Here is a 19,389-nt window from a genome sequence, read left to right on the forward strand (position 1 = left end):
CCAGGTAATCAGAGAGAAAAACCGTCAGTTCAGATCATCTCTCACAAGACCACTGGACTGTGGCAGGTCTGGTCTGAGCAAACAGCTTTGCTGAATGTCCCTCTGTGGCACCTGGGAATGCTGGTCAGAAAGGAGGAGGGTCACCTTACAAAGAAGGGTGGACATGCTGTCAAGCTGCAGAGACTTTGCTTGAAAACAGAGAACTTGCAGCCAAGTAAGCAGTGTTATGCCCAGAATTAGTGACTGTTTTTTGGTTCCAAGGAGCTTTCCATCTCCACCAAGACAAGCTAGTATCATTAATACCAACTGTTTCATAAAGGCTTTTCATATAATAGGCAATGGCAAATTGAAATATTTCTTGTAGAGGGAAAGACAACCTTCAAGATCCAAACTCTGGAGAAGACACTGAACCAAACCCAGGCAGAACTAAAGTGTTCAGTGACCAGAAGACAGCAAAAGCAGAGACCTTGTTTCAAAGAAGCAAGCAGGAAGACCATTAACACAAGCAGTGCATCCTCTGGGCTGTACTTACGGGAGGTGATGCCAGGTGGGAAGTAGAAGAGCTGCTGGAGGAACTACCGGAGCCTGAACTGGGATAAGAAGGCATTGGCACGGAAGCAGCTAAAACCAGCAAAAGACAAAACCAAAACAAGTTGTCAAACTGAGTTCAATCAATAATAAAAGGTCTTTTCAATCTTTTCCCATCAGGTTTATCTCATGTACCATCATGCATCTCATGTATCAGATGTGGCCAATTAAAGGAGAACAAAAGGAAAATTAGCATTCTGTTCAGTTGTACGATTCACATCCATCCGCTCCTCTGTGCACTATTTCAGTTACAGCTTTTGGGGCACAAGGTCTCAGAACATCTGACTAAGGGCAGATGTCCACTCAACAGCTGACCTACACAGGTATCAAGATGGTTTCTGCCTTGAAGAGCCTCCAAAGCATCTTTGCAAATGAAGGGAAAGATAAGCAGAAGAGTAGATTGAATTACTCATGTCAGTGGCAGAGGTTAGAAGCTAGTCGATAGCCTGACAGTTTCCTCTTCATCAGACCTTGTGGCTTAGCACACATACATCAAATGTTGGGACGTCTGTGTTAAGTTAAACACATGTCTACATAAGGCCTATGTGCTTGCTGCCCAAACACTCATTTAGGCATCCCAGGACACATGCTATAACCTACACACACCCCCCTCCGCCCCCCACCGCTAAGTAATTCCACAAGGGAACAGCTCATTGCTTCCTACACCTCAACATGTTTTCCCTCAGTCACTTCTGCAAGTTACAGAAATCGTTCCACAGCACTGGCTGTTCTTGCATCCCTTCCTTTTGTTTTATTTTCAATATCAGAGCTGCCCATTTTATTCACTTCATTGTTGAACTGGCTTTTTTAACCCTCAGAGGCATAAAGCTCACACTGAAAGGAGTAGTTAGCATTGGCCTTCAGGCAGAAAAGATGATTAAGGCTTCACAGGAGAAAAGAACGTTTAACTTCAATGACTGATGCAAGTGAGATTCAGTAAATAACTTAGAAGAGCTCAGCTGAGGAGGGAGACAAGTCAAAGGTAACACTGGCTCTTTAAAGGGCTTTGAAGTACGTAATGGTTCAAATTCCCCAGACCACCCACACAAGACTGAACAGGGCAGAAGTTGCAGAAGAGTCCCAACATCCCCACTTCAAGGCAGCTTGAAGTCAGGTTTTAATCTGCAACCATTTTGGTATTTGAATGACTTCAGACAGAGATCAGAGGCAACGCTTAAGTAAGGAGAGAAACACTTTGCTTCTCTTCCATTGTGCTGGCAGAGAATTAGCACGTTGTATCAGATTTCAACTTTTACAGGATCTGTGCTAATGACTCCATACTTAATACAAGGAAGGTTAGTAACACCTAGAAGAAGAATGCTTCTGTTTGAAGTAAAACTAACTCTGTCATTAATCACATTAGATACTACAAAGTGCTTAATCTATTCGACCGGCTAGAAAAATAAAAGTACATCTCTTGGCAATTAACTGTTGAAACAGTGTTCTAATGATAAAAGAATAGGAAAATGTGCCATTTAATGAAAGACTTTAAGAAGTCTTTCCATATAGCCTATCAAAGAAGGTTAAAGGATGACTGGACCAGTGTCTCCTAGCACAAAGGGAGCAATCACTTAGATGTTGAATTCCTCAGTCTGACAGATGTAACAAGATCCAACAACAGGAAAATGAAGCCAAAGAAGCGTAGACTTAAAATACACGTTTTAACATAAAGCAATCAACCACTGCAACAGCTTAACCAGGGTCATAAAGATCTCCCCCCACCCTTTGTTAACATTAATGAAAACCTAATGTTCTTCTAAAAAGGTTGTTACACTGCAAATAGAGATTGATTCAGCAGACTCCGGAGGCTTGTGTGATAGGAAGCCATAGCGGGATGGCCGCGTGGGGCTGGCGTGCAGTGACACACACAGATGCCTTCACCTCTTGTGTTGGGCCATGCAGGCAGCGCTCACTCTGCCAGCGGTTGGAGGGTTAGGTCCATAACAAAATAAATCTTCTCAAAGCTTTGCAAGAGGCTCCTTTTCAGCCTCTGCATCTATTCTACACTTGATTTTGTGCCTTTGACGGTCTGTACTGCTAAAACATGCTGCCCTGGCTCCGATAAAGGAACAGGGACGGTGGTACCCTGATGATGGCTATTCTGGGAGGTTGGTCAGGGGCTTGGCACAGAGAGCTACACCACCCACACCCCACATGCTCTTCCAGCACAGCTGGCTCCCACTCCCCACGCTCAGGGAACACACACAGAGGTCTGAGAACTTGCCTGTAAAATGGAGAGCTTTGTCCTGCCTACACCACACTGCTTTTGATCTCCACGATCTTCCCACAGAGCCTGCAGAGCAATCCCTACTACCTTCCCTACATATTTTAATACCAGAAATCCAAGAGGGAGAAAAGTCTCCCCATTTTTATCCTGCCAACTGTTACAGAACAATTCACCCTTGTACAGACAGACCTTCCTATTATGGAAAGGTGCTTTTAAGAAAAGGTAAGCAGTTTCTGAACTGTATCCACACATGCCTCCTGCAAGACTTGCATCACCATTCAATTTTCCTGGAATGAGTACTTTTGTTAGAGTTATTTCAGTTCTTTCTCAAGGTCCCCTCCACTCTATTTTGGTTCTGTGTTTATTATTGATTTAAACTGGACTGGAATTGAGACTTTTCTATTTTTGTCTACGTGCTTTGGACAGCCTTCCATGAATCTAGAAAGGAAGACAGGCAGGCAGACTTTGCCACTATCATCTGAAACTAAAGTTAAAACTCTATCTGCAAGAAGCACATCTTCAGATATAGCCTCTATTAATCACTGTTATTATTTTAAACCCTGTAAACTCCCCAAATTCACACTGTAATGCTGTGAGGTCTAACTCAAAAGGTCCTGACGCTAAAAACAGACTTTCATGCATGTAGAACCACAAGGTTTGGCTCTGACAAATTCTCTCTGACCACCACATCCCTGTTGGTGCATTTTTCAGCGTCAGCCACGTAGGACAGCTTGAAAGCAAGACGCTTGCTTCCATCTTCCCCACACACCCAGGCACTCCCAGTTTAAAATTAAAAAGGGTGCAAACACTTGGCTCATCGTGTTTTCGACTCAAGTCTGAATGCAGAGAATGTTAACATGGATTGTAGGCCCCCACCCAAATCCAGAAATTGCTGGATTGTAATTGTAATGTAAATAAGTCTGTTTTCATAATTGTCCTCTCCAACTTGTTCCAGCAACAAAACAGTCATTCTGTATGTTGCGTAACCAAAGTCAACTGGTTTCAAAATGGGAGAGCTGGAAGCCATAAAGGCAAGCCTGTGCTCCAGCTGTGTGGATCTTGATACCGGATCCTACACCTGCACAAATCACTTCTGACAAATCATCCTACCAGGGGCTCGGCTGTCCTAAAAATATCTCAGCCTCAAGCTTTATATAAAAGCTTTATTTGGAAGCTTGAGTTTTACACACAGCTGAGAGATGCATTTTTGTGATTATCTGGATTCAATTAAAACCAGTCATCAAAAAGTTATTTAATTGCAGTCCCTGACAAGGTAATAGTTTTGACTGCAAAAGCTGAAAGGACTTGCCCAAAGAATAAGCTGCTTTTTAGAGTTTAGAAATTTACACCATTAAAATCTTTTATATGCAGAAGTCATGGTGATTTTTTGTTAGTTTTTACATGGTTTATGTACAATAAGATTATAAAGATGGTAAAAGTCAGATATTCCAGACACTGAACTACCCGTACACTTCTGAACCATAACCGCTCACATTTCACGCTCTCTTAACTCAGAGTAAAGGAGGTACCAGCTTACCATTCATTAAAGGCAGGAGCAAAAAAAACTCCAAAATATTCTGCATGGGTACCAATTACAATGTTTACTGAGAGAAGACTTGCACAAGCATCTAATTATGCCTTCTCATGCATTATTACTGTAACACACTGCCCCATACCATATGCTGATCAGACCTGGCTACAGACAGACGACATTCTGACTAGACACAGTATTTTGAAGACTTTATTAATAAAAACTTTTACACATCTAAAGTACATGCTTAATCACAGGTACAAAACCCACAATATAAAATGTAAATAAACAAACAAAAAATAAAGTATGTGTTTCAGTTAACAAAGGCCAAGGCCCTGAACCCACTCTCCAGGCTAAAGCCTGTGGCAAACAGAGCTTTGCGGTACACCCTGGATGGCAGCAGACTTAAGTCCTTGCTTCACTAAAGGAGTGAGATGAGAGGAGGGACATGAGAACAACCATCCCTCAAAACCACAGTGAAGAGGATGAGCTTGTCAGAAATGTCGTATTTAAAGATTTTTAACAGAAATGTTCGTTTTGCTGAAGTGTCATTAAAACCACACAGATTTATTTAAATGAGGGAGCGCCCCTGCCTTAGCAACTTCAGAATTATCCACATTTGAGGATTCCCCAATTTTCCAGAATTCCAAAATTACATTAGATTAAAAAAAAAATTTCTTTAGAATTCCATGAGATGGTGTACTAACACATATCCACACAAAATGAACAGCCCATGGCTCTCACTTTGTTTTCCAGCCCCGACAGGGTTCAGGAGCCTGGGTGATGTGCTCAGCTCTGCATGGGGGTGGCAGCTCTCCCGTTCTGCCCTTGCCACCCAAAGGCAGATTTGCCCTCAGGGGTACAGAGACCACAGTGCTCTGCTCAGACTGCAAAATGTTCTCCTACAGAAAGGAAGTGTTTCACTTTAAAATTGGTTTGGGACCTGAATGGATGTACGGTTGCCCACATCTGCAGTGCAGGCGCCTCGGAGCTGGACGGTCCTTTAGGCAAAGGCTGCACAGTGGGTCCCTGAGCTTAGCCAAGGTCTCGGTGCGTTCAGTACACAACAGCTACTACTCCAAAACACAGATGCTGGTACAGATGATCCAACAAACTCTCCTAAGAGAAACCTGCACACTCAAATGTGAATGACTTAGTCCTGCTGCAACCAAAATCAGTGTAGCCCAATTATCAGCTCCCACGGAGAACAAACACACAAGAGCACACTGTTCCTCCTCCCCAGTTCTCCCCTGCAGGCCCAAGGATTCTAATTCAGTTTGAGCACGACTATCACGATTCAGATGCAGCCATATCTCTTCTCCTCTTTCATACTTCCTACACTCATGATGCTGAGCCACATGTTGAGATGAAGTAGCACAATGAGTGTTTGGACTCATCTTAGTTCTGCGTGCAAAGCCAGGGAGCTAGCCCCTAAGCAACTGCAACCTTGCTAAGTCATATACTTCAGCTAAAACTGTGCAAATGTTAGGCACACTACTGTGTTAAGCAGCATTCCATACATCTAAGGTGAGTTTTTCTTATTGAGATCACCATAAGTCAGACCTTTGCTGACTAGCAGATTTCTGTGCACAACAACTTGAAGACCTTCAGCAATGGGGAGATACTTCTCCCCTTATCTTTTCAAAACCAGTAGTGGTCTCTCTTGCCTGGAGAGGGCTCCAGGCTTTGGACATATGCCTGGAGGTGAGGACCAGAAGGGCAGCAGAGAAGTCTGGAGTTCATATAGTCCTTACCTGCCTGAAAAGGTGTTCTTTTTATTGGGCCTTGACCCCACACCATTAACTTTGGTGCAGCCGGGGGCAAAGGTCCTACAGTCCCCTGTTCATAACGGTGCCTCTGATTTCTGCACAGTAAACGCGCAGAAATCGGAAACTGAGGCCAAGTCAGAAGAACCCTCTCATGTTTGCAGGGGGTTTTCTGCTCCCCTGGCCAATGAAGCAATGGAACCGCTGGAGGTAAGAGATGAGCTGGTGGGCATGCAAGAACATCCCGAGGGGGGAGTCCTCTGCCCACAGGGAGATCAGACTTTGGGGGGCTTCTCCCACACGGCAGTGGTTTAGCAGGTGCTGAGAGCTGAGCTGGCTTAGGAGCAGTCCTACACAGGCAGAGTCCTTTCCTGCCTGCAGACCAGCCCTGTTTTACAGGACTCATCCCACATCTTGCTGGCGCAGATGGAGATAGGGGCCTGGCTGGCTTGCGAGCTCCCCTAAACCAGAAGCGTCTTTTCTTGCCCACAGGACGGTCACCTAAGTACACAGTTAAAATCTGTATCAGGAACAACCGAGAAGTCCTGCTCTGGAACCAGGAAAGCAAGAGACTGTCAGGAGTGATGTGGACATCAGACAAGGCATGTCCACCCACAGCATACATCCAAGAGGGGCTCCATATTCAGAAAGCATTGGACATGCTTCCTCCAAAACTCCCAGCCCTTGCATTGGGCAGCCCAAATCAGTCGCTGATGAAAATTATTGGCTCTATCATTTACTTGAGAGATTAAAGGTCGAGGAGGATCCTTCCAGAAGATGACAACCACACACAATTCCACTAAATCAAGTCTCCTGGACAGAGAACTATTATATCCCATACACTAGAAGCAATTCTGAATTGTTCTTCACTGAAAAAAACCCTCTGAATCATAGCGCACGTGGTTGGACATTTTCAGAAGTTTTGAATCAAAAGAGGAAAGAAAGAACTTTCAATGGAAATCTTTGTTTTGGTCAGTTCTCACAGAGCGCCCAATTTAACCCTTCTAAAAGAAGATCTATCAAGAACTTGGAGGTAAATGTTGAAACAGGATTTGGTAACCAGAGCCTGCCACTTGGCACAGCCAACCTAAGGTACCACCTGGCAAGCAGGGACATGAGTGCCAGTTTCCACCATTCACTATCCTGAATTGTCCTACAGATGTGGGTGAAAAACAAGATCATGCTGCATAATCCTGTTTACCTACAAGCATCCCCCCTGGCCACTTCATATAAAGCAGCTGAATACATTTCAAAGATACATTTACTTCTAGTTTAGGTTTCTAAATAGCCACCTAATCCTCTCTTTGAGGATAACTCAGCAAAATTAAATATATTTTGATGGTAAAATCTGGACATGACACAGTAATAGACGCTGAATCCCTGCCTAAATAGCTAAGAAAACATAAAGCAGCCTTTTTATTTCCTTTTGAACTAGCAGCAAAGGAAGTCACGTCATGGTTTAAAAAGAGTTGTAATAAAAATGCAACACTTACATTTTTTCATAGAGGCACTTGCATCCAAGAACGGGTGATGGAAAAATTCATCTGAAAAAAACCAAGAACAATGATTCAGTGAAAGGAAATGACTGTAAGAAGTTTACAAAGAAGTTAAAACATAGCAAGTTACAGTATTTTACAGTGATTTTTCCATGCAATCCAGTTAACCATGGAAGTTGACCGACTGTGGTTGCATATAGTAGTGGTCAAGAATGTAGACTGGGGACTGGATGCAGAACCTATTCATAAAAAAAGGATGGGAAATTATTTGGATTCTGGGATTGCTATGTAAGTATGAAAATAAAATATAAAAAGTGGCTCCTCTGCTAACAGCCATCTCTGCAAAATCACCTGGGGGGGTGGAGAAGGGAAATCAGCTGGGGCAACTACAGGAATGAAGAAGGTGGGGGGGGGGGGGGGGGAGGAAGGGCTTTGCCAAAAGCATGGCCAAAAGACATGAGGGTTTGTACCATGGGACTCACCACCAGAGCTAATGGATTTTCCTTCCCCACAGGGCATTAAAGAACTTATTAAGGTTTTGCTGCAAGCTACAACCCTAGGCTGCTAGGCAGAATACACTAAATTGTTAATGTTCCTCTGTCTTGCAACAGCTCTTACACTTGTAGAAACAGGAATCAGCTATTGAGGGCCAGATAGTGTGGCTGTAGGCCATGTCTGTGCATGTGCATCAAAAGCTCCTATCAGCAAGAAGACAGAAATCCTAAGGCACAAAGTAGCACTAAAAGACAAAGTCCCTGGCTGATCAGGATGACATGTCACCCTAACTGTAGGGATCCAGGGGAGCTACATTTATCACACTGCACTGCCACTCGTTCAACAGAAGAGGAATGATAGACAAAAGAACTTCCACCAAGTGATCTTCCATCACACACTGAAGGCAGAAATGCATTTTTTAAAAGGCCACCACAGAATAACAGCCCAGAACTCCCTCCCTTTCACACCAGACACAACTGCTCCTTTCTTCACTCATTATGGAAGGATATTCTACAGATCCAGATCAAGAAAGCTTCTGTCCTGGCTTGCTGGAGACCCTCTACATGTTTGCCTGTCCTCACAAGTAGCCATCCCTCCTGACTCCTTTGTCTCTGATGCCAGAGTCCTCTCCTATCACAATCAGCAACTCAGCCTTTCAGGAGCATTAGTCATGGATTAACACTGATTATTTGGCTAACTGCAGGCAGTTCAACTTGTTTTCCCAGCATGGATTTCCTGTTGCAACACTCAAGGTTTACAAACTTCTGCTTTCTGTAAACAGCTCCTCTTTGGCCAGTGAGCTTTCCAGAAAGTAGCAACTGGGTTTTTTGTTTGTCTGCTTTTTAAACTCAAACAATCCCTCTTTCTCCAGCCCCTCCTTGCCACTGCCGTGTCACAGTGCACTGGTCTTAGCACAACAGAAGTGATGGAAGTCTCTGGCACGGAAAACTGTAATCTCACAGATTAGATCTGCTGTGGATGGAGAACATCCATATCCTGCTACAGCTACTCAGCTGCTGGAGTTTCTTGCTTCTTCTTCAGCCTGCTCGTCTAGAGGGTCCCATCCCTCAGCTGAGCTGATTTAACTGAGGGGGTGGAAATGATTTCTTTCACTTTTCCCCCTCCCCACTCCAAACTGTTTATTAGTTGTACTCACAAAACAAAATTTAAACAACCCTGCTTGTAATCATCAGCAGGAAACTTGCAACTTGAAACCCTTCTGGCTTTCCTCTAGATAATCTTGAGATTGCAAGTACCATCAGTTCCTGGTAGAAGAACAGCTGAGACAGTTTCAAACCTATGTGTTGCTGTTGTGTCAATCAGCTAAACTCTGAGGGAGCTCCATGGAGGGCAATGCCCACATCTCCAGGCAGACTACAGAGGGCCTCGGGGAAGAAGGAGCAGCAGGACACGCCACTCCTCTGGGGATGGCAGCTCAGGAATCATCCCTGACCCAGCACCACACATGGATCATCACCTTACAGAGCACAGGAGGGTAAAAGAGCAGAGAACAAAGGCACTGACCATCAGCCAAAGTAGACCTTTTATAAATAGTGTAGGTGAACAGAGCAGCCTACGGTTACATTTAGCAGCAGGAGGACAAAGCACTTGTCTACTGGGAGGCGTCTAAGGGAAGGGAAAGATCTGCTTCAGACAGGATCTGGAGCTGTGGGACTTTAACAGTTTGTGCACAGTTGGCTACAAACAGCAGCTGAAAACATGACAGTACTTGGGCACAGAGAAGTGCTCTCATGTAAGTATTGCTACTATTTTGGCAAGGGGCATCATCTGGAGATCTTCTGAGCTGGCACTCTAAGGAAAGGAAGAAGGGTCCATTCAGTAGGTGTAGGTCAGAGAGTCTCTGAGCCCTCAGGAACATAAAGGAGCTGAAGACAGCACCAGCAGACAGCAGGGAAAGGAAAACAGTTGTGTCACAAGCAGGGAGGAACCTCAGATGCTTTGGCAGAGAATTGGAGGTCAGGAGGCATAGGTGGATGAGACCAAGAATATAACTGGACGCTGAGAAAGTGTATCAGTCTAAATAAATCATGTCTCTGGTACTTGCTTTTGTCTCTGACAGGAGAAATTAGAATACAGCATGGGATGCCACACAGCCATTGAGATCTGCCTTCTATAAAGCACAAGGAATATCTCAAATATAGGCTTCTGTACAGAGTATATTCACAAACCCTCCCTGAGAAACAATTACATTTACAATTGATGTGCCAATTTGTAGAGAAAAGGATCCTGCATGTCATTAAAGGCAGGCTACAATCTCAGTGCAGCAAGATGTGCTGTAACTGTTGTCCTGAGTGAAATCAAAGTCTATTATCTCAAATTTCCAAGTGTTAGACACTGACTCATGCAGTCTGCTCCCAAGAGGTACAAAAACAGCTTATAGGGTGCTAAAAAGGTTTACCAGACTCCATTTCTGACAGCAGAGAAACACGAACCTCAAAGATACTTTCTTTTGAAATGCACAGTAGCATGTTAGAAGAGGTAGAGATCCACAGCCCAGATAGAAGATCTGCAGGGAATAATACTGAGAGGTGCTTATATCCAAGCCAGTCTGTCAGTAGCTTCAACAGCTCCCTTCTCAAAAGGCTTGTTTTCTCACTTCTGCACCCCAGTAACCAGTCCTTTACATTCAGCAGTGGATAATTATGATCAGCCTCAGTTAATCCACATGCTTGCTTCACCCAGGTGACACTGTCTCCAGAAAGTCTTTTCTGGTATCTCTAATCCAAAAGAATAACAGAGGCTGCAAAACAATTTCTCATCAACTCACAGATGCTGCTAAGCAGGAAACAATCATCTGAGCAGATAAACAACAAAAAACCAATGGAAAACCAGCCCCCAAAAGACAGAAATATCAAACCCTTTTACCCCAAGTCTGACTAAAAAGCAATATCCCGAAAACACACAGCAATGCACTTTATTTTTAGGTAAAAAAAAGTAACGTCTGTGCAAAAAGCAGAAAGCTCTATGACCTGCTGTGATACTGTCTGATACTTAACACAAACCTGTGGGCTTTGGCCCCACAGCCTTGTTTCAGGAAAACCACTTGAGCAGGCTTGCCCAGCACCAAACCTTATTCCAACTCAGAGGCTGAGGGGCAAACCTACCCCTTCCACCAGCAGCTCTGGTCCATGGAAGCAAAGCTGCTCCCTGCCGTTCTCCTCTACACTTGGAGGAGACACCACCAGGACCAACTTTCTTGGTGAGAGAGAGTATTCATCTCCTGATTTTTACCTGAGACAGGTCTAGACTATCTTTGCCCAATGGGAAGAGAGAGGTGGGGGGGCAGGGAAAGACCACAGAGTTGCATTTAGATGAACTGGTCCTTTCAGGAGCTCTAGGAAAGGTTCCACCTCTGCCTGCTTTCCTCTAGGGCATGGCTTTACTAGAGGTTCTTCAGACCTTTTGGCTCAACTAGACACATCTGAAAGAGGATATCAAAGCCAGAACCGTCTGGCACAAAGGAAACCTTCATGCCAGCCAAGTCAGGAGACTGAGACACAGGTCTACAGGGAGAGCCACGAGACTGCCAGCTTGAGCCCTGATGAGAACCCAAGGCATCCTTTCACAGAAACCTGGAGGAAGGAAGGGTCTGCAAGCAGCTACAGTCTCCTGGCTCAGATTATTACTGCAGACCCTGAGAAACTGAGTGTATTGACTGAACTGTTCATTAAATGGGTGCAGCTTGCAGCTTTGGGAAGGAACTATGACAGAGAAAGTCATGATGCACAAGATACATGTTCCACCTGGTAGCATATTTAACACAATAGAAGTTCAGAGATATTATAAAAGCAGAAGCCAGGAAAGGGAGTCCAGGTAAGCAGCTATATTGGGTTTGTGTGGCAAGGTTTTGGTATGGGGGAGATTACAGGGCTGGATTCTGTGAGAAGCTGCTAGAAGCTTCCCCTATGGACAATGGAGCCAATGTCAGTCGGCTCCAAGATGGACCCACCACTGGCCAAGGCTGAGCCCATCAGTGGCAGTGGGAGCACCTCTGGGATAATGTATTTAAAAAGGGGAGAAAAAAAAAAAAAAAAGATGTGCAACAGCAATTGCAGCTAGAGAGAAGAATGAGAATATGTGAGGGAAACAACTCTGCAGACACCAAGGTCAGAGAAGAAGGAGGACAGAAGGTGCTCCAGGTGCCTGAGCAGAGACTCCCCTGCAGCCCATGGTGCAGCCCATGGTGAGGCAGCTGTGCCCTGCACCCAGGGAGGCCCACGGGGGAGCAGATCTCCACCTGCAGCCAGGGAAGAACCCCACACTGGAGCAGGGGGATGCCTGAAGGAGGCTGTGACCCCATGGAAAGCCTCCACTAGAGCAGGCTCCTGGCAGGACCTGTGGACCCGTGGAAAGAAGAGCCCACGGTGGAGCAGGTTTGCTGGCAGGACTTGTGACCCCGTGGGGGACCCATGCTGGAGCAGTTCATGAAGAGCTGCAGGCCATGGGAAGGACTCACATTGGAGAAGTTTGTGGAGCAGGGGAAGAGTGTGGGGAGTCCTCCCCCTGAAGAGGAAGGAACGGCAGAAGCAATGAGTGATGAACTGACTGCAACCCCCATTCCCCATCCCCCTGCACCGCTGCGGGGAGGAGGTAGAGAAAATCAGGAGTAGAGGTAAGCCTGAGAAGAAAGGAGGGGTGCAGGGAAGGTGTTTTTAAGATTTGGTTTTATTTCTCATTAGCCTACTCTGATTTCATTAGTAAAAAATTAACTTAATTTTGTCCCCAAGTCAAGTCTGTTTTGTCCGTGATGGTAATCAGTGAGGGGTCAACCCACCACAGAAACATTTGCTGAAGGTGTGACAAATCTCTGGGTTTATAAAACTGTACTGGAATCAGCACTGACCTTTCCAGCACATATACTAAAACCCCCAAGATTATGCAGTCTTCCAGGCACAGGTGAAATCCAGGTGTCTGGATGCTTCTCTTAGCACCAGCCAAAAGTACAGAGGTTTGTGCAGTGCCATGGCACAAAAGATGACACAGACAGGCAGCGTAACTAAAACTGGAAGGAGATCTTACCAAAATCCATGCGGTCCTTATGATTACGCTGCAAAAGGCCCAGCAGCAGCTGCCTCAGGTGGCTTGATGTCTCCCTGGGGATGCTAGAATCGAAAACAAAAGCAAAATAAGAGAGACTTGCAGTCTACTTAAACTGCTTTTACATATTCAGGAAGGCAACCTGCAAATGCAAACTCACTTTGTGCCTGCTGGGCTAGGAACATAAGAAGAGCTCACTGGAGAGAAGCTGAACAGACACATCTCTATTTGCATCTCTGCTTGGATTTTACTCCCCATTGTCATTGTTAAGGCTACAGCTAATCTAGTTTTAGTAGCCTCTCCCATGAGTGCCTGCAGATCATTCCCTTCCACAGTGGTTCCAATGTCATCCCTCTGGTTCTCAGTTAAATCATTCAACATGCAATATTTTGCACATAAATAAAATCTCTGCTACTTGCTCTAATGGGAATAAGTAGGTCATTAAAATGAAGCAGTTACCAAGGGGAAGCTTCCAATTAAGACACTGGTGGTGAAATGTATCACCAATTACTACCATTTTATTAAGGCATTTGTTTTTCAGTGCAGCTTATATAAGACTAGAGAGTAACCTTTGTCTATTTGCTTCCTTGATATACAGCATTTATTAATCAAAGGCCACTAAGATGGTAAGCAACTGCCACCCGAGCAAGCTAAAATTAGTGCAGCTATTACCCCACTTTCCAGTATAGCTAGGAAGAAAATATTCTTTTCAATGGCCATTTCAGCACACAAGAGCTAGTAAATCATTGCACTCTCCCTCACCCCACAAGCAGATGGGGGAGAGGCCAGGGCAGCTCTTCATGACCCCAGTAGATTGCAAGAAGCGGGGAATAAAGGAACGGATTAAGGCAGGGAAAGCAGAGTTCAGCTCTTGCATAAGTGGATTCAGCTCTGCTGACTTTCCTCCGCAACCAGAAGCATTCTTAGGGGCTGTAGCAGCTGGGCCCTGCCTGCAGCCAGAGCAAAGCTCTCCACATTAAGTGTAGGTGGCTCCAACTCCTTTCAGTATTGCCTCTGTTTATCAGGGCTGTGCCCAGCATGGCCCCCACGGTCTGCCAGGCTTTCCCCTCTCCCCATGCATGGGTCAGCTAAGGTAACAGCATGTGTGCTCAGCACAGTAATTTTAACTGTGTGGAGCCCCAGCCTGCTCAGTAGCACAGCACGTGGCTCGCTTGGGCAGGGCTCCACTTTGCTGGGCTGGCATCACTCACCACCCCGAAGCCAAGCCAGACCGATGCTGGGAGAAACAACCCTTCTGACACCATTTCCACCAACTCTACCCCTGCCACAGGCAGGGTTTAAAAAAAAAAAAAAAAAAGAAAAAAAAAAAGGGAGAAGCTAGGACAAAAATAGCAGGGGGAAGAGGTGCTAGCTAGCACTAACAGACTCCTGTTCAGTGAAACTAGAGATGTGAAGCAAGGTATGTATTTATAGGTTTCAGTACTACCCAGTTCTTTTTCTGTGAATCCCTAGGCCTCGCTGGTGCAGGCATTTGAGCCCAGCAATTCCTAGAACAGAGAATGATGGCAAGCATCCCTCATCCTTGTTTGTACTGGAGGAGTTGCTTTTCCACCCCTGACACTAGAATGGTTTTGTGCACCTTCCCAGGCCAACAAAGGAGGAGGTCACCAGAACTCTGGAAGGGTTGCAGTTAAACTGAGACTCAGTTTGAGCCAAGTAGAAACACCCTCTCGTCAAAAAAGGTGTGCCTTAGAAGCACACTGAGTAACAGAATAACCTGAGATACCACAGCTAGCAGGGTCTCCTGAAAAATGCATTAGTGCTGGAGATCTGCAGTCCTCCAGCGTTATCGTCATAATTTATTTATCCATGACACACAAAGCTCTCATCCAAAACGAGTCCATTTCCCAACCACGACTTTAGCTTTTGTATGGTTTTAAAGCCAAGGAACAGGCAGGTCAAGTAGTAGACCTCAGATGTCACAACACAGACTGAAGACGGTGCAGATTAACAGCCTGTTTGCCTGCTCTTATCTCTCATGTCTAAAACGTCAAGCTCTGCTATACTACAGTATTATTTTCCAAGGCCATCTTTTTAAGTACAAGCAACAAAACCGCCTCCTTCCCCCATGATCTAGAATGTACTTTGCCATGCAAATCAGCACAATGAATGTTAGCTATTTAGATCAGCGCTATTAAAACTGTGAGGCCTTTGGGCTTTCTCCTACTGACATGGGCTCCCCACCTCAGAATGGCATTTCACCTGTCAGCAACAGCATCAGCCCGGCAGGCAGAGACTGCTGGGGAGCACTGAACGAGCTTCTTTTCCCCACCCCTTGCCCAAGCCAAAACACAGCGTTTTCCATGGTGATGCCGGGGAGGTGGGTGCCAGCCTGCCTAGCCCCAAGGAGAATGAAACCAAATCCTGGCACTGCTGCCCTCTGAGAAGGAGTTCTCTGGAGTGGTTTCATGTTTCATCCTGTGTTGGCAGGGATGGCAGAGGCAGTTTATTCATGTTTGCTCAGGAAATAGCACAGATTGCAGCTCATGTTAAAGTGACAAACTGACTTTGAAAAGCAGGGGATTGGCATTTACACAAAGTCCACTTCAGATCTCACTTCTATGATGAAAAAAACAATGGGCTTGAATCTAAATTTTGGAGGAATTTGGTAGCTAAAAAGTGGAAATAAGTGGAAACGGTAAATGCAGACTGTGTAAAGGACTCACAACAAAGGAGAAGGACTAATTCCTACAAGAACAGACATGCTCTCCTCTTACAGCTGAGTTTCAGTTCTCCCCTTGCCTGCCTCCTACTGAATGCCCCATGAGACAAAGCAGCAGCAGGGCAGCGTGATCAACACAAAGGATTAATATCTCCTAGTAAGAGGGACTACCTCAAAGGTGAGCGGCCATGTTTTAGGCTGTATAGGGGAAACAGAAGCTCTAGTTTCTGCCCAGACTACGTGGTTCCAACTATGCAGCAGTGTTTTTGCTTTGAATTGTTCTGTTTAGGTGTTTTACTCCATCATGCCCTCTGGTTCAATCCAGGAGAGCATGCAGATGCCCCACATATAATCCTGCTAGAAATTCATCCCTTCTCCCCAAATCAAAAAATGAAGTATTTAAATGGAAAGTAAATGCATAGCACAAGTCATTGATAAGAGCTCTAGCTCTTGACAGTTCCTTCTGCTATCTCTTGGAGCTGTCTAAACTAATAAGGAAAAAAAAAAATCCATACACAGCAACTCAGTGAGCTTCCTGCATATGTGGCTCCATTAGCAGCTCTGCCAAATGGATGCTAACTTTCTGGTTAAAAGAGGCCTTCCAATTTTTGCACGTATAATGTGGAACTTCAGTCCTGTCTCTACATCAGGCTGATGTTTTCAGAGAAGGCACAAGGTTCTGGCTTTAAGAGCTCAGACATTAAAAGGAAAGACCACAGCAACAAAACCAAAATACACTGACAAATCACAGCACTGAGCAGCTAGGTAACATACACCCTGGTAGGAAGAAAGCAGTTATCTTCCCCTTGGAAACTGCAGCAGTGTCCATTTCCTTCGAGGTTATAATATTCCCTCCTATTAGCAGGATGGACACAAGCAGTTGCTGCTTTGACACGTGAGAAATGGGAATGTGATCTGCAGTCAGGTATGGCAGGTTACAGGAGAGACTGCAGTTTGGCTGCTCGCATGAGTCAAAAATTGCCATCATTTACTCTCAAGGCTCCCAGCCTCAGGGAAGCCACATGTGGGACAGAACCACTAGCTGGCTCTTGAAATCACTAAGGATTCTGAATTTCTGCAATGTAAGAGAGAAGTATCTGTGGAGTGAACACCAACTCTGGCAATCCGCTGCTGTCTGACTTTCTCTGGGCCACAACACTTCTGGTTTAAGGAATGGGGGAAGGCAGGGGGCCAAATATTTTACAGTCACCTCCCTGAGTGACAAGCCAGGAGCATGTGAGGACAGGTGTAAATGCAGAGTAAACAAGTGCATACGAACAGTGACACTGGAAAAATGCTTACTTAGGCATCAGCATCTTGTTTTTCTCATAGAAGAGGCGAAGATCTTGTGGGCTGCTGGCCTGTAGAGGAGAAAGAAAACCAGTGCATGAAGCAGTTGACAGTGAAGGAAAGGGATTAGCATTTCCATTTCACAGCTACTCTTAAGAGCAGAGAGGCACTTTTCAATTGCTGAACCAGCACAGACAATAAAAACCTGCAGCTTGCTTTAGACTGAAAACCCAGCACTGTGCCAGTGAAAATACAGTATTTCAGCCCACTGCCTTTTTGTCCCTGACCTGGTTCTGTCCTGCTCTCCCCTTTCAAGAGCTGAGCTTCACTGCAGAGAGCTCTGATGCTCAGGTCTGAGCTGGCCTAATAGCCTCACCCAGGAGACTAAATAATTGCAGACGTGAGGAGTCCCAAATGATGAATGGCAGATCCCGCTGAGAACACGGATTAGTGCTGCAGGGCATTTAGAAAAAGGGCAGAGAGCCTGTTGATGGGCAAGGGATCTGTGAAGAGACCGGGAACATGGGGAAACAGCAACTGAATTAGGATTTTCTACTTTAATTCCAGGAAGCCAGAAGGTCTCAAGCCACAGCTCCTACTTGTGCAGTAATATACACAACTGCTGGGGATGTTGACAACAAGAGTCCAAATTCTGAGACATGGGATTAAACAAAAAAAAGGGCTAGGCACAACAAGAGGTTTACAGCTCAGGTTAAAAATAAAATCACCAGTATAGAAGCACAGACACATAAAAATCTCCTAACGTCATTTCTCCATTTGTTTTTATGCAATGAATAATACAGGCCAGCAAATTAACTCTAGTGTCTCAAGCTTTTCTGCTTAGGCAAAGTCTCTTTATTAAAGGCAGAGCAGGCTGGCTGGCCTGACAGACATGAAGACTTATAAACAGGGAAGGAAGATCAGAGAGATTCATCTGCAATCAATTATTGGTGCAGCAGCCTGTGTAGGAAAAGTGTGAACGAGGAGGCAACAGGCAGCTTCTCCCGATGTTCAGGGCAGGCTCAAAAACCCTCCAGCCTTCCACCTACTTCCATTTCTAAATTAGAAGCATTTAAGGTCAATTAAGATGCTTAAAACGGCAAATCAGACAAGCCAATCTGCAGATGGCCATCAAAATACCACTAACACAGCATGGCTGGAAAACCAGTCACATAAGATATTGTTTCAACATCACCTACTCCATCTGGCTGAAGATGAAAATTAAGGATAACAGAGCTCAGTACAAAACCTCAAGAGAAACCAAAGGGAAAGTCTCAAAAGCTGCTAATACATTCACGTAGTACTCATCAGGACAGTATTTCTTGCATAGTCTTAGCAACTCAAGCTTCACAGCTCTCCTATCAATTTGTATCTGTAAGAGCTACTGGATTCCTAAAAGAAGGAAATCAGATTTCCTGGTTCTCTTTTCTGCAATAACATATCCTCTGCTGTTCACAGACACAGCAGGGACCCAAACAGGAGGTGCAAAAATACTCTCTTCACAAGCCACTAAAATGAATTTTATTTAGCAAAGCACCTTGTTACATAGATGCCAAACTGCACCAAAATCTCCAATCACTGCCACTCAATTTCATTTGTTTCAGCAAAACTCCATTTTACACCTTTTCCCTTGCAGATCTTGCCCTGTAATTAGGTTCTTAATATCTGGCAAACTTTAACGAGGCAAGCATACACGCTACACCAAATGGCTTGGCCACAACACTCTGCATGATGAAAAATATGCCTGACAGACCTAATGTACAAGGAGGAACAGAACTCCACTGCAGGGAAGCAAAGTGCTTGCTCACATCAGAGAGATACAAGCCTTGGCTGTTTGCTCTGTTCATTTCCTGTGGCAACAACTCAATTGTTTCACAAACACAATGAAGCTCTGATCTATTTCAAACACTGTTTGTCAGAAATTTTCCTGGCAATAAAGACAGAGTATATTAAAAGCAGCACACATGCAAAGCCCAGTTCATTAGAGAGGGTTTCTAAGCGCTAGCTAGGATAGAAAGAAAATCCTCAATAAAGTTCCCCTCCTCTTTGTACATATTAGAGAGATATCCCTGTAGGGATATTGTTTCTCCACGTTCTGCTGTCCCAGTGCAATGCCCACTTGATCTGTAAGGACTATACCCAGGGTGTCAGGCTCCCACCCACCCAGACCACGCTTCCTCACTAGGGCTGTCCCCAAGAGCCCACAGTTCAACGCTGGTCTCTTGATATAGGTAGCTGCCTGCTGGGGAATAGAG

At 45.0% G+C, this 19,389-nt stretch overlaps 1 protein-coding gene across 6 annotated transcripts in view; it reads right to left on the reverse strand.

Annotated features, from left to right (window-relative positions):
* The window catches only part of ULK1 (unc-51 like autophagy activating kinase 1), an 84,484-nt gene that overhangs the window by 29,985 nt on the left and 35,110 nt on the right, over positions 1-19,389 (reverse strand). For all 6 annotated transcript variants that reach the window (XM_074887614.1, XM_074887613.1, XM_074887611.1 and 3 more), the window contains 4 exons: positions 17,147-17,205; positions 13,144-13,226; positions 7,606-7,656; positions 533-621 (listed from right to left, as the gene is read on the reverse strand). In XM_074887614.1, the coding sequence (XP_074743715.1) occupies positions 533-621; positions 7,606-7,656; positions 13,144-13,226; positions 17,147-17,205 (282 nt within the window). The remainder of the gene's footprint in view (positions 1-532; positions 622-7,605; positions 7,657-13,143; positions 13,227-17,146; positions 17,206-19,389) is intronic.

The sequence above is a fragment of the Strix uralensis genome, chromosome 17, assembly GCF_047716275.1.
Source record: "Strix uralensis isolate ZFMK-TIS-50842 chromosome 17, bStrUra1, whole genome shotgun sequence".
NCBI classification, from domain to species: domain Eukaryota; kingdom Metazoa; phylum Chordata; class Aves; order Strigiformes; family Strigidae; genus Strix; species Strix uralensis.